Here is a 14,733-nt window from a genome sequence, read left to right as displayed (position 1 = left end):
TTCCATGTACATGTTTTTTAAGAGGAGCAGACCCTAACCCAGAAATATTTTCAGCACTTCATTTCTAGCAACAGCAGAGAAATTTTGAGGAACATCCACCTCTTTCAATTGTTTTTCAGGGATGGGCATATAGTCTCACCACTGGTACTGAATGCTCAAGGGAAAGAGCGTGAGGAGCTTGATGAAAAAGTTGTACACAGACTTTGACACTGACTACAAAGGAAAAGAGAAAAGGAGGAACTATTGTTCTTCCATATATTTAGGCGAACAACTTAATCCTGTCAGAACAAATATTTTTCCCAAGATGAAAATCAAACTATTTTACATTTCCACACATTACCTTAGACATGTTTAGCTGAACAGAAAGGACAAAAACTTCTAATAAATGCAACATCAGATTTTTTATTTACAAATATATGGTAATTCAACAACCACTCTCCACTCAGTTTGCAGAGGAAAGAGTGAGTTACATTTCCAAATGGGAAAACTCTCTCACTTAAATGGATTCCACAGAATATTATGCCAACACCACTTAGCAAACAGATTATTCTTTGTATTTAGGTTTCAAAAAAGCACGTGATTTTAGAAACCAGCATATGGAAAGCAAAAACATTTGTGTGCATTCAAATGCAGCTTCATATTAACGTAGAGAATTCACTTTCAGTATATGTCAAAAATAAAGACAGCAATTGCAAATATATATTTATATTAGCTATTTCTCTAACGCTCATTTTAAGAGCTTGGAAACAAAATACCCTCTTCATATACCATTGGAAAGTCAACTAGTTGATTATAAGCCTCAAAAATATTTTGAAGTTATTACTGAAAATATACTTATTCTCTCTTGTGCTTTCAGTACTTGAAGCTGAAAATGTGAAAGCATTTTTCCCCAGCTATTTCCTCACTGCAATTACTTTCTTATAAATAAAAATACTTATATGAAGAATACAAGGTATTGCTATGAAGACTAGACAAGCAAGAGTTACTCTTAGGAAAAAAACCACACATACACACAATATATATATTTATAGATCTACATCAGCAGCAATCACCTCTTCTTGTATCTGCAACAGTGGTTTCATATCTTCATTTGCTTCACATGGAGGTTGGTTGTCCAGCTATTAGGGAGAGACAAAAGAAACTGTAATTAAAGTCTAGTTACTGAAGAATTTTTGTGGCAACAATTAACATTTTAAAGTTTAAAATAGTCATTTAATAGTCAAAAAACATTTTAAAATTTCAAATGCATATTAAAAATGGTAACATACTAAGTTATACATTCTGAATCAAGCAATCCAAATTTAATGAACAATATGAATTTGAGTTAAATCAAATTAGAGCACTGCAAGTATTTCAGGCCAAGTAATTTTCCACAGAACATGCACCTTACCAAATTCTTAAGAGTTATTTTTAGTATTAACACAGAGGCACAGTGATAGTCTTCTAAATTTGCCCTTCAATAATGAAAGTAAAATTTGTTAAATAACTGTAACAATATAAAGACTATTTTTTCTCCTCTCTGAATATCTTGGTGGGTATCTGCCAATACAGTGGTGTTTCACTAGAACGTTCCAAGTTTAAACCACAGAATTAACACAACAATGTGCAAAAAGTATCAAATAAAATAACATAAAATTGCAAAGAGAAAATAAATAACCCTATGGTTTGTCAAACCTTTTAGCCAATATGTTCACATTTCAAACTAACAAATAATTAGCCAGGTTGATGTAAAATGCCAACTGCAAAAAATAATAATCAGCATCACAGTCCAGTGCTGTGTTGCCAATACGTTTTCACTGCAGTAATTGCATAGCTGGTTTTATTATTTTTCAAATAGCTGATTTCAATTACTAATCACTAGCTTGAATACTTTGTTCTATACCTACAAGTTCTTACAACTTTTGATTTTACTTGTATCTCATACAATTATGTTTTGAGATGCCCATTGGCCCAAGTAGATGCAGTCTGAAGGGAAGGGAATAGAAACGTTTCCTCACAGATCAGCTCTGCCTCTGAAAGGCCCTGCTGAGACTTTATGGGCTGTAATGTCAAAGAAAGACTACATACCAATTCATCCATAATAAAATTACTTATCCAACTCATCCAGCAATATTTCTCCCCAAAAGAAAAGACAGAGAGAAAAATAACATAAGCAAGCTCCAGAGTGAATCTCTCACACATTTGGGTGCTTCAAATAGGAATAGAGTCACTTCAGTGTAGTCTTCTCATCAACAAGGAGATATATTCTCCAAACATTAGACATGATATGACCCAGTGCCCTGGATCACCTCCAGATGGGAGTGATTCTCTTCCTCCTTCCACTGATCACAGCAGCCTCCTTGTAGGTAACATTAGCCTCTGTGAATGCGCTATAACCCTCATGAGGTGTTGCGCTTTCTGGTTTTAGCTTGGGTACCATGTAATCATTTCTGTGACTTCTCTTCATGGAAGTCAAAACGAGCCTGCAAACAGCAACAGCATCAGATGCAGAGCTGCTCTTTTCCTGAGCTAGGTTTCAGAGCCAGCAGCTGCCCAGTTCCTGTTCAAGCACTGCAGCATGAATATCCTGTTCCCTTCACTGCCTTCTGATCCCCTGTGAGAAAAATGTGCTGGGCTTATAAAAAATACAGATATTTTTCCCAGGAAGTAATTCAGAAGTTATTTCCTTTCCCTAGTTTTTATCATCCTATAGAATTCCACATTTGCTGCACAAAAAAAGAGCGGAATAAAACTCCTGACACCAAAATTAGGAGGTTGTATACCATCATCTATGACAGCAGAAAAAAAGACCTAAATACCACTATACAAAGCCTTAACAACATGCTCCAGTAAATCAGAATTCTGCAAACCATAAGAAGGAAAAAAATTATACTGCACCTTTTAATTAAGATCTGTAAGTAAATCAATTCCTCCTGAACTTGTACCTAAATGAATAACCAATTACAGACCTATAATTCCAATAATAATAGCATCACAAAAAAGAAACCAGCATTTGTGCCATCTGCACAAGATAAAATAAATGCTTCCCAGGTATGTATTAGGACTTGAATTAAATACATATTTCAGCTTACTTTTTAAGAAAATGTAGACACATTTTCAAAAAGGCTTCTCTGTTACCAAGACAAGCCTGTTTAGCACCTGACAGCTCCTTGACACAACTTTCTTAGATCTATGAAGGAAGAAAGATGACTATACCGTGTTGTCTGCTTGAAACTGTGTAATAACAAGTTGGTAAAATCAGCTACTAGCGAGTTAGAAGTTAGGAATTACTACCCCACAAAAGACAGAAACTGGCAATGAAACCTTGCTCAACCTATTCACTAACTTAAAGCTTAACATGAAAGCTATCAAGCGGCTCAGTGTGCCAACAGTAGAGGTTGTACAGCACAGAGAAGATCTACAGTCATGCACACAGCAGTTGGATTGCCTTACTTTTAAATCTGATATAGCAGTCGTTGCAGAAGAGTTTGTTGTTTCGGATCCTGACTTCAGCTCCAGAGCGGGATCCACCAAGGTCGCATCCACAGGCAACACACTGTATCACACATGAATAATTAACAACTCCTTCCAAAATACTAAGAAACAAAAACTCTGTTCAAAAGCAGCTCAGATTAAGCTCAGCAAAGCCTAAACCATAACCTCACAATCACTAGAAGCAAATGTACAACGATTAGTAGATCAAAATGCAACCAACCCTGAGGAAGTATTTAAAGGCAATGACTAGACAATGAATAGCAGAGGTACACCAGGTAAGCAAACATAAAGCAGACGATTTTTAGAGATTAGTTCATTAAATTTGAACTTTGGATTCTCTGAAAACTAAAACTGGTTTGGCACCAAAAAAATTTGTTCTCTAGATGACAACAGGAATTTTGGCACAGAACACCTGGGTGTGCTACTTGCAGATTTCCATGTGGCACTACATGCTGCTGGTGTCCTCAGTCCCTTGGCACTCAAAAGAGCAAATACTCAGGCACTCCCAATATCCTGGGTTTGCATCATTGAAACAAGTTCTGATTTGGAGAGACGGGGCTGATTTAATTTTTATTGCATTAACACATAAGAGACTTGACAGCTACCATGCTAACACTAAACTATTTAGCTATGGTAGCTAAACAGGTACTTGCTGTGAATAAGGACCACATCTGGAAGGAATGTAATCCAAAACATAATACTCCCCTTCCTGAATTTACAGGACAGATCGTTTCCCTGCTTAACCAAGTAATGAATCTTTTGGATGGCAGTCTGTTCAACAGCTCATTAATTTCCAGAAATCTGAAAAACAGAAACTTGGCATTTTCTTGTGTAGGTTATGAGCTACAGGTGGATTGTCTCACGCAAGGATACATGTTGTGCAGAAAAGGGAATGGCAACTGATCACTATGGATTAGTCCTGTCCCGCCTGCTCAGGTAGGCAGGACCACGAAGAGCCTGGAGTCAATCCCTTGTAATACTGTAGGTGATGCACTTGAGCTGGGCACAGAAAGCAAGTGCTCTGAACTAGACACAGAAATCTCTTTCTTGAAGTCAGGGAAGAAGTAGGGTCCAACAGCACCTCCAAGTCATAGTCTAATTCCACATGTAGTCTAAGGGCAGGGGAACAGGACTGCTTTGCTGTCTTTTGCAGGCAAATATTTATTCTTTCAGCTCTGCAAATGCCCCAAGCTGATTGGAAATCACGTAAGTACGTCTAGGTCACAGTGCTGGGCATGAGCTAGTACACTTAGTTTGTGACTAGGGCTGAGTAGCAATAAGGAGACCTTTTGGTTTTATTCTGGGTTTTATTCTGCCATGTTGAACTCTGCCAACATGCCTTCACTTGGAAAACACATGAACACTCTCTGCTAAGGTTAGCTTAGAAAGAATGGGTTATCTTAAATGATTCAGTGGCCAGGATCCACGCTGAGATTTTTTTTTTTTTTTTTTTAAGAGGAGCTGCTATCTCTGGGAGAAGTGGTTCAATATTTTCTGATAATTTGTCACCTATTTGAAGAAGGAAATCTTTGATCTCACAGTCAATGTGCTCATCTTACTTATCAAAGTCCTACTTGTTAGCTCCAGCATTTAAGAAACACTTCTAGCATTGAGTGCTAGATGCCTGCAAATGGGACTGCCTCATGGAAATATGCATGCACCACGCTGTCAAGAGGAGAACACAAAGCAGGTGATTAGTAAGAACCCCTGTGAGCATAACACTGAGTAGCCATGCGTGCTCCTGATTAGTTCCTGCTCCTTCACGATGTGACTCCCAGCTCTCACCTTAAAGCAATGTAAATGATAACAAAGACCAAGAGACTCAATGATCATGGCTGCTCCTTTGCCCAGAGTGTTATTACAGTATGAACAGATTTTCTTCCCACTGACTGACCTAAATATAGAATGAAAAACCTTAAAACCAGCTTGAAAATGTTTAAAAGACAAAAAAGAGTTATCAATACTTTGTGTGATTAAAAAAAAAAGAACACATGGGTAAAAACTGGACTATTAGGCTGCTTGGGGAAAGTAAACAAAATTAGTATTATTTAGAGTAGATCTGAAAGCCATGGAAAGCTGAAGTGTTACAATATAGATCAAATTTACATAGGAACAAGTTAAGAAATTCTGTCACATTCTTGGCACATATTTCATTATATAAAATACCTTCTACAAATAAAAAGTGTACTCCTAAGTTTGGAGTGTAAGTACACAGGTTTTGTGCTCCTGCCTTCTTAATTGTGGGGAACTACCCAGAAGGCTAAGTTTTAGCAAGCACCCTTTCCAACCATCTGCACCTTGTTAGATAAAAGAAGGCTGGTCCTGAACATAAAATATTATGTTAACTCTTTGAACATGAGCCATACAGAGGTCAGATTCCATAGATCTACCAAGGTGTTAGCAAATGGAAGTGAGAACAAGATAAGCAAAGATAGTTAAGAAGGGAATTTCCTTACATCATCAAGAATGTAAAAGATTAGCTTTAAAAAAAAAAAAAAGAAAAGAAGAAGAAGAAGTCAATTTATCACTAAGTGCCCGAAAGTGTAAGAACTAGTGAAGTAGTGTTCACTGTTATATATAACACATGTAATTCTGTGTGGGATGATTCTCTGGAGTACTATTCCAAGGTATTTTTAAAATGTTTCAAGTACATAAAACAGCAGAGTTATCTACCCTACCACAGCTGAATTCCATTTTTGTTTCAAAATATGTTGCAATTCTTGCTCTCTCTTCTGAGATTAAAATCAACATCCTACTCTGTAATTCTCCAGGGTCATGGGTTATGAGCATTCCTGAGTACTCCTCAAGATGATATTGACCACATGCCAGGAAGTGAGGAGGAAAGACCAAGATCAGGGTCATAAAGTGTGGGTTTCAGGAATCTTTCGTTAAAACAAACCAAGAAAAATAAATGTCAGAAATGCCATCTGGAACTGATGCATTTTGCTAATCATTTTGGTAACCAACACACAGCTCAGGGACAGCAGATTGATTATTCAAGTTCCTTTGTTTTTTTTAACCAGTGTCAAGCAGTGATGAAAAACCTAGAGAACTTTCTGAGTGACTGGGGTAGAGAGATAATGGCAGCCCATACTTCCACTGTCCCCTCCAGCTAGAAAACTCCAGGTACTTGTTAATCAATGCTATGGGCAAGAATACTGCTGTAAACCCAGCATATACACAAAGTCTGTTCTTTAGTGCTGCCCAACATTTTTCCCTTCCCAGAAAAAGGGCACCCGCTCACCTGCCGCGTGTCTGGGACGCTGACTGGGAAGCAGAGAGGGGAGACTGAGCCTGGGGAGCTGTCTGGGATGTGGAGGGGGCTCTTGCAGAGGTGGCCACAGGAGGTGCTTTGCTGGAGGAAGGAGTGCACATGTAGGCTCGGTTGGAAGTGGACACCGGCCGACTAAAATCTTGACTAGAAGATAGAGATGAAGAGGATGCAGACTGGTTCAGCCATGAGTGGTGCCTCCACGACCTCAATCCTGAAGAATCAAGGTTGTCCAAAGACTCCCCTCTGTAACGGAGATACAAGCATCTCAAATGTAAATGGCAGTACGGATGGAACAACAGAGCTATTTGCTGATTTTTTAAGAGCAAGTCATTATCCTTGCATTTTTAATACTTTCTAGAATGAATACATTTGTTTGATCACTCTGAGCAGTATTCGTGATGTACTGACTTAAAATGTATGAGTATCAAATTACTCTTTATGTCTAGCCGTAGTTCTCAAGGGAAAAAACAGGTGAGGCAAAAGAGGTGGCACTTAACAGCTACTTAATAAAAGCAAAACACTTCACTGCAGCCTTATCAGGGTGAACTGTATCAAAACCCACAGTACAGCAACAGACCGCAGATACCAGCTTTGTTTATGTTTTCTCCAAGGGATACAAGATGGAAAATAACAATCCACCCAGACTGGAGAGCATCACCCAGGTACAAGGTGTTGGCCCAATACCCAAACACTCTCCTGACTGATAACTCAGCTGTTTCCCAAGTGACAAATCCGACATTCATACATTAAATAAAGCAAAAATAAAGTATCCAAACTTTATGACGTATTTCTGTGCTGAAAAAGGTATACTTCTTTTCCTTAGCCACAATAATTCATTTCCAAAACAGGCTGCCATGCTGAAATTCTTAAGCACGTATGTCAATGACAAGCCACACTATTGATTTCCATTGCTGCTATACCAACCAAGAAATAAGCAGCTGAGTTATTTACAGGTCACATCCACATTCTTTACTTGCAAAACACCCCATTCAATCCCAGCTGAATTACAGCTTATTTCTTCTATCTGTGCTGCTATGCAGTCTACCTTACTGCATTTCACAGACTCTGTTTCTATGCTCTGCAATACGAGCTGAAGTTCAGAATAGCCAAAGAAAAATGTCTGATGAGAGACAGAGTTAATTTTTAATGTGATTCCTACCTCCTCATACTACTGCTGTACAGACTAACAGGCTCCTTATGTATGCTGGCACTGCGCTGCCTAATCCAGCTGCTGTCCGTGTGTAGAGATGTTCTCTTTCTCATTTCCTGAAGGATTTGCTGTCTCTCCAACTCTGCTGCAGACAGGTTTTGCTCCTTCTGAGACTTCTTCTGCGACTCACCCAAGTTCCACGACCTCTCTGAATATTTGCTCTGGGTACCTGTGCAGACAATATGTGCCAACATCAGCTAGATACCTCAAGGCAAAAAAGCAGTTATCATCCTGTCAGCACTCTGGCTATAATTCCAAGAACTATTGTTCATCACTCCATTCACAAGTTACCCCTGTTCCCTTTTACAGCCAGGTAAAACTTGTCAATACATTATTAATTTGTTTGTTTGTATTTCCATTTATGTAGCCTTTTATATAATGCTTAACTTAAATACATTTTCCTCCACTTTCTAAGTGTATATACACAGACATTTCTATGTACACACCACTCTTTCTAAAAGGGTATCACTTCTTTTAGTGTCATAATTTGGACTCTTCCTCCAATACAAACGGAACCATGTGTAAAATACATAGTTAAATAATGGAATAAATTCTTTCTCTTTAAGAGTTCATACTCTTTTCTTCTGCAAATTGTCTCTGTTTACAAGAATTTCTTTCTTTCTTCAAGACACTAAACATACTGCTTCACACTGCTTTATACAGATATAAAGGGGAGAGGGAAATCTTTCAGATATTTGGATTATGTGTTAACTAATGAGTTGAAATTAAATTTATGGTATAGGTGGTCTTTGAAAATTTGGAAGGGGAAACAAATAAGCAATCTTTCTCCAATAGGTGTTGACATATCAGAAGGCAGCAATTTTTTATTTCCTAGATCCAGTACCTATCCTTTGTAGTAAGAATAATTAAGAAAATTACTCAGCAATAAGCCATTCAATTGGAATTTCATTCTTTTTAAATGCTGCTCTGACTATAGATTTGCTCTTGGATTTATTGGTATAGATTACCATTATAAAATACTGTGGAAGTTTCACTTTCATTTCAATGATAGTCCTTTAATGTATGAAAACAATGTTTTAAATCTGCAATATACCCCCAAATACATCTACTTTTCTTTGATTACTTGTTATTACACTTTTTAACCATATTTTAGACACAGAAGTATCTTGCAGGCATTTTTGACTGTAACATATTTATAAAATTGGTTTGTTTGCTTAGCACATTATTCCTCTAATAAAACCAAAGTCATATAACTGAACTGGAGTCCAGGAACCAAACTATTGGACATATTGAGAGCTGACTTCTTCCTGTTATTACTACACTAACTGAAATTAAGGAGACAAAAAGTTGTATTAAATACATTCATCATCTTGGTATGTGCAGCTTTTTTTGTTGTTGTTGATAGAGTCCATGTATCAAAACTACACATATCTTCAATGATATAACTGCATGATTGATTTTATCTCCTGTAAAAATCAGTCATTAAAATTTAGGCATCTAAGAGCCATTCGTAATCACTGTCTTCAAAAGAGTTGTTAATCATATTTGTCCTTGGCTTTTACATTGACTGTATGATTTTTTTTCTTGCCGTTGAAAGTTCATTAAATTGGGACATAGTATTAATTTACAATGCAGCTATCATAAAGCACTCTAAAAATTAATTTTCTTAGGATGACTGTATGTACACTTTTTTTTTTTCTTCCTACTCTCCTCCCTCCCTACCTTCCAAAAAAAATTAAATATAATGGAAATTTTACATTACTTACCATTTCTGACTCTGTTGAATTCATTCAGTTCTGTAGTTGACTTTGACTTATTCCTAAGGATATAAAAACATTCATTTCTCTGTCTTAATAACAAGACCTCATTACAGTCAAAGCTCTTATCATTGCAGATGATAGAATCAGTCCTCTTTTTTTTGTTTTTTTCACCATTCCTCCCATCAACAACTTATGCTCTATTTAAAACAAGAGGCAAAAAATAACTAAAGACCAAGAGGGTACTAGGAAAAAAATATGTCAATATTTCAATATCAATAGATAATCACCAATTAAAAGTTAAAATTTTGTACTGAAAGTCAGTGCTTCAGGTATTAGGAACTGATCATTGTACTTGTTTCAACAAAAGCATGTAAAAACCCAAGTCCTTTCCTGTAGAAGCTTTATGAAGACTACAGTTTGACAAAGAAGCAAGAACTTTCAGAGCAGATTTACAATTGATTTGACTATATGAGAAACTTAAATCACACTTCAGCACTGTGTGATTTTACACAGTTCACACTACTACTGTTAGTAGACTGTAAACAAAATACCTCCTCAAAACCTGCATGTATTTTTTTTTTTAATAAAAAAAATATTGTTCACTGATTACCGAGCAGAATAAATTTTAATGAATTTCAGCCAAGAAATGGCATTCAACAAATGTCATGAACAAGAAGACAAATGGCAAAAGTTGGTTTTCTGACAGTACAGAGCAGGAGCTTCTGCAATACCTCTGTGCTGTATCATTAGTCTCAAATAGTACAGCCAATTTTTAGTTTGAAATAACTCACAAAGAAAGGATTTAAAAAGAAATCCTTTGCTTTGTCCTAGCTTGAAACTGCTACAGTAATTTGTATACATGTCCAGCATTGGCTGCAGAGATGTGTTTTGAAGGAGTCTTGTCCTTTATCTGGAGAAAAATGAAGCATAAACTCCATCACATCTTGCCTCCTTAAGTTCTTACAGTCTGTCCTCTAGTGTGGACCTATTTTATTATCTATTTAAGAAGATGCAACAGTTTCACAGCTGCCTGTAGTGAAGAAAAAAAGCAGCGTCCTCCTCACACATATATCCAAGATGTAACTATATAGCACATGCTCCTTCTGAAGTTTGATCTAGATCTTCCATTAGTAACAGATCCATTAATTTTATCTTGTAATTTTTGCAGTTCTTCTTTATACAAGAGAGGTAAGCTCACTTAAACTATGGAAAGTGATCAAATACATAGCAGAACTCATCTTGCAGAGCTACTGCAAGATGCGATGCAAAACAAAGGCTTGATTTGTAAAGCAAGAGATTGTAACTTAAAAATAACTTGTGTAAATTACAAGAGCAACATTCACTATCTCCCTGATAAATATGCTGCTCTGCTTCTTACTTCCCTTCTTGTTTACTCTCTCAAGTTGCACAACCCCGATCGGGATGACTGCACCTTAGTTTGTAGAGCACACTATGACACAACCACAAGATATCTGAAATTGTTTTCCAGCCACGTAAGTTTAGTACCACCCACATATTTACCTCCTCACAGTTTTGTTTCTCCCCACAGAATCCCATTGAGTAACTGTTGCTTACAACACAGTGTGTAATTGGACAAAAGTTTGACCGCTTGTTTTTTCAATATGAAAACATGCCACAAAAACGGCAAAACACGGCAGCAATCCAACATACGCATTCAGCTGCTATGACTGAAGTCTATCAGAATTTTAAAAGTTTTCTTACAAAAAAATGGTGATGTTACAGTCAGTATTGAGATTCAATATCAGACATACCTGTCAGCAAATGACTGGCCAGGTTGCTCCTCAATTGTTTTAGAAACTTCATAACGCTCATAATGTCTATTGGGGAAAAAAAAAAAAAAAAAAGTATTATTTTCATACACAGAGAAAGATATACATAAAGTTCCTTTGTTCCTAAGGGAACTAAGACATACATAGACATAAAATTCCTTAGTTCCTAAGGGAATTATTCAAAATAGATCCTTAAGGGGAAAAAAATAGTTTAAATTAAACCCCCCAAACAGTTAAAGTTCTAAAGAGTCTTAATTTGACAGTCAGAAATACAACTGACAAAGGAAGGCAGAAAAAGACAAGTTGTCAGAAAAATGGCCTGAAATTACATTTTTGTGAAGTCACATGGAATCCAAACATGAGCATGCCAGAATGGCTATTGCTAAAGATGTTTCAACTACATATTGACTCAATTTCTTATTACCTGTCAATGAGAGGATGGCCAGCTCGATCCTCTATTGTTTTAGATACTTCATAGCGCTCGTAATGTCTAGAAGCAAAATAAAGATAAAATACATATTAAACAAAAATTCTAGAAATTGAGCAAACAGTAAGTATCCCCAGTGAAAACTGAGAAATTTCAGATGTGTTAAAATAATCCCAAAGACTAAGGTGCTGCAAAAATTACCACTATACAACAGTGATTATCTCATTCATTTCAAAGCCAGGAGGAAAATTTTGTCCCAGCACAGCAGTTCTCTAAAACTTATATTTTTATTCTAGAAGAGTGTACAGGTACAGTTTATAAACTCACAAAGTTCCACAGAAAACACTCCTAAGCTGCCTGTCCTCTCTCTCAGTACACTTTACAGCAAGTATCATACCTTTGCAGGTGTTTATATAACATTTCAGATTTCATATCCTGTCTTTGGATATCATCTTATAGCAAATATTTAACACCAGATATTTTAAAGCCCGGTTTCACTGAACTTGCTCCTTTACTCTTAAGCAAAACCACCCATGTTCAGCAAAACATATCCTTTGGCAGCAACCTCAGAAGCAGTGAAATCCCCATGGACTAAAGAATGTGCCAGGGATTTAGATATGCAGATATTACAGCAGCTTAATAAGTTACTGCACAAAGTCCTATTATCTTGCAACTGGGACAAGCTAAAATTGTAACATTACCCTGGCTCTGCTGCCAGGAAGAACCTGTTCAGCCATTGTAGCATTGTGTCTCTGCTTTGCTCAGCAGGCATACCAAGCAGCAGTCATTTGGATTAAACTAAAGTAAATCTGGTTCTTACAACTTCTTCTGCAAATATATGCAGGTTTTTTAACCATATTACTTTCTCCTAAGACTTAGCTTGATGTCATGTGTTCTCTTCAATCATCCCTTACTACTTACATAAGAAAAGAAGAAAAACCTCAAGAGAAACCACAAGTCACACACGAGGCAGAAAGGTAAATGCAGACAAAACCAGGAGAAGTTACTGGTTTAATCAGTTTCAAACAGATTAATCTCCTGTAACAGTAGTCTGAAAATTTCTGGGCGAGAACACAAACTTGGGAACTGATAGGTGGGGATTTGCATGTTTTTTAAATCAAGGTGCTGAAGAATGTAATGGGAGGAAAAAATATATATCTACAGTGTGGATATTTCTAACAGTTATATGTAAGCCATAAAGTTCACTCATATACCATGATATCCCTCATTGACAAATTAACCTAGTAGTTAAATTGCAATTAAGCTTTATTGTTACACTGTTGAATTAAAATGAGAGAGAAATCTGGAAAAATCAGTCACACATTTGTTGGAAAATGTTAACTTGGTATTTCTTCTGGAAGCCTTGTATGTTGAGTCACTGGCTCTCAATTTACAGGCTTATGCACAATTCTTAAAAAAAATTCTCATTAAGTCCTTCAGATCATCTTTCATTTGGCTGTAATTACTGTATTTACACATCCCATTAAAAAACCCAGCTGAAGTAATATAGCACTAATATAGCACTTTATTCTTGGGGAAGGACTTCGTGTTACACCTGATCCTTCTGTCTTTGGAGAGAAAGACTATTGTGTGGTATTCTGCACCTACTGATTGCAGCATGAATCTTACATGAACATCCTTATATGTTCAGGACAGACACAGCCCCATTAGAAACTGATCAGAATTTGCAGAAAGAAGAGAAAATACATCCTAGAAGGATGAGAAGGAAGAGAAAGTGCATCCTAGCATAAGCACACACCTTTGGTACTGAGGCACCTCTGCTGACACCTCCCTTTGCCTTTCTGCCTGCCGCCTCTGCTCCTCCATCTCTGCCTGCCTCCTCTGCTCCTCGGCGTATTGCTGCTCCCTCTCTTTACGCTGTCTCTCGAGCTCCAGCTCTTGGAGTTCCCGTTCTTGCTCAAAATGCCTGGCTGCTTCTTCCTGGATCCTCCGTTCCTCCTGAAGCCTCCTCCTTCCTTCTTCCTCGTGCAGCAAGTTTGCTGCCAGCTCGTTTTCTCCATCTCGTTCTGGCTCCACAGGAGCATTTGGTTCAGGGCTTGCTCTCCAGCTGGACACAGGTGGAGCCTGAGAAGTGACAGATGTATTTAGGGTCAGAACAGTCTGCTCCTGTAGCAAAGAGAAGAAAAAAAAAATCCTGTTTTTAGGAAAGGAACCTGGTTTTTAAATAGATTGCTCACTCAGAAAAGGTAATTTATTCTGTAAGGTAAGAATGTATAAAAATCATCCCCAGGATTTCTAGTGCAAGATGCAGGACACAGTTTGGTTTCACGTTCTCCTAACTCAAGAGCTTTAATCCACACACCAGCCTTAGCAAGCACCACAGGCAGCGTGGCCACAGAATGTGAAACATTCTGCTCTCGAAAGTATCACTTATATGTCCAGCCATCCCTTCCCCACTTAAATGCCCGTGGAAAACAAACCCTTCCATGATACTCAGCATTTCTCCCTACTGTTTTGACTTAGAAACCCAAGACCTACTTAAGAGTGTATACAGAAAGATATACTGCAATCTATATCAGAACCATGAATTTCACATGAATCCTCATTTGGAGGCATCTCCCACTCTCTTCCATTCTCCTACCATTTCAAAGTCAAGCCTCAGACCTATCACTCTATGACTCTTCTCTCAAAAATGAGAAAAGGCCTTTCAGTGGTCAAAAGATATTCCAGTTACAGGAAAAAAAATCATGTTTATGGGCCCATCAAAACCTCTAATGACAGAAAAAATACGAAATGGTTTACATTCTTGTACAACAAAGTCCTCTAACATCTCAAAAAGCTTTCTTATTAAAGTTCTAAGCCTTAAATTATGGTCT

The 14,733-nt window shown here is 37.3% G+C and overlaps 1 protein-coding gene across 10 annotated transcripts in view; it reads right to left on the bottom strand.

The window, feature by feature from the left end:
- Positions 1-382: 382 nt before the first annotated feature.
- LMO7 (LIM domain 7) overlaps positions 383-14,733 on the bottom strand; it is a 131,084-nt gene continuing 116,733 nt past the window's right edge. For all 10 annotated transcript variants that reach the window (XM_058419503.1, XM_058419504.1, XM_058419505.1 and 7 more), the window contains 9 exons: positions 13,656-14,023; positions 11,894-11,959; positions 11,452-11,517; positions 9,686-9,738; positions 7,908-8,127; positions 6,719-6,991; positions 5,260-5,368; positions 3,433-3,535; positions 383-1,118 (listed from right to left, as the gene is read on the bottom strand). In XM_058419503.1, the coding sequence (XP_058275486.1) occupies positions 1,096-1,118; positions 3,433-3,535; positions 5,260-5,368; positions 6,719-6,991; positions 7,908-8,127; positions 9,686-9,738; positions 11,452-11,517; positions 11,894-11,959; positions 13,656-14,023 (1,281 nt within the window). In that variant the 3' untranslated portion in view covers positions 383-1,095. The remainder of the gene's footprint in view (positions 1,119-3,432; positions 3,536-5,259; positions 5,369-6,718; positions 6,992-7,907; positions 8,128-9,685; positions 9,739-11,451; positions 11,518-11,893; positions 11,960-13,655; positions 14,024-14,733) is intronic.

The sequence above is a fragment of the Hirundo rustica genome, chromosome 2 (genome assembly GCF_015227805.2).
Source record: "Hirundo rustica isolate bHirRus1 chromosome 2, bHirRus1.pri.v3, whole genome shotgun sequence".
NCBI lineage: Eukaryota > Metazoa > Chordata > Aves > Passeriformes > Hirundinidae > Hirundo > Hirundo rustica.
The sequence above is the reverse complement of the archived record's forward strand: the minus strand, read 5'-3'. Positions and strand labels throughout refer to the sequence as shown.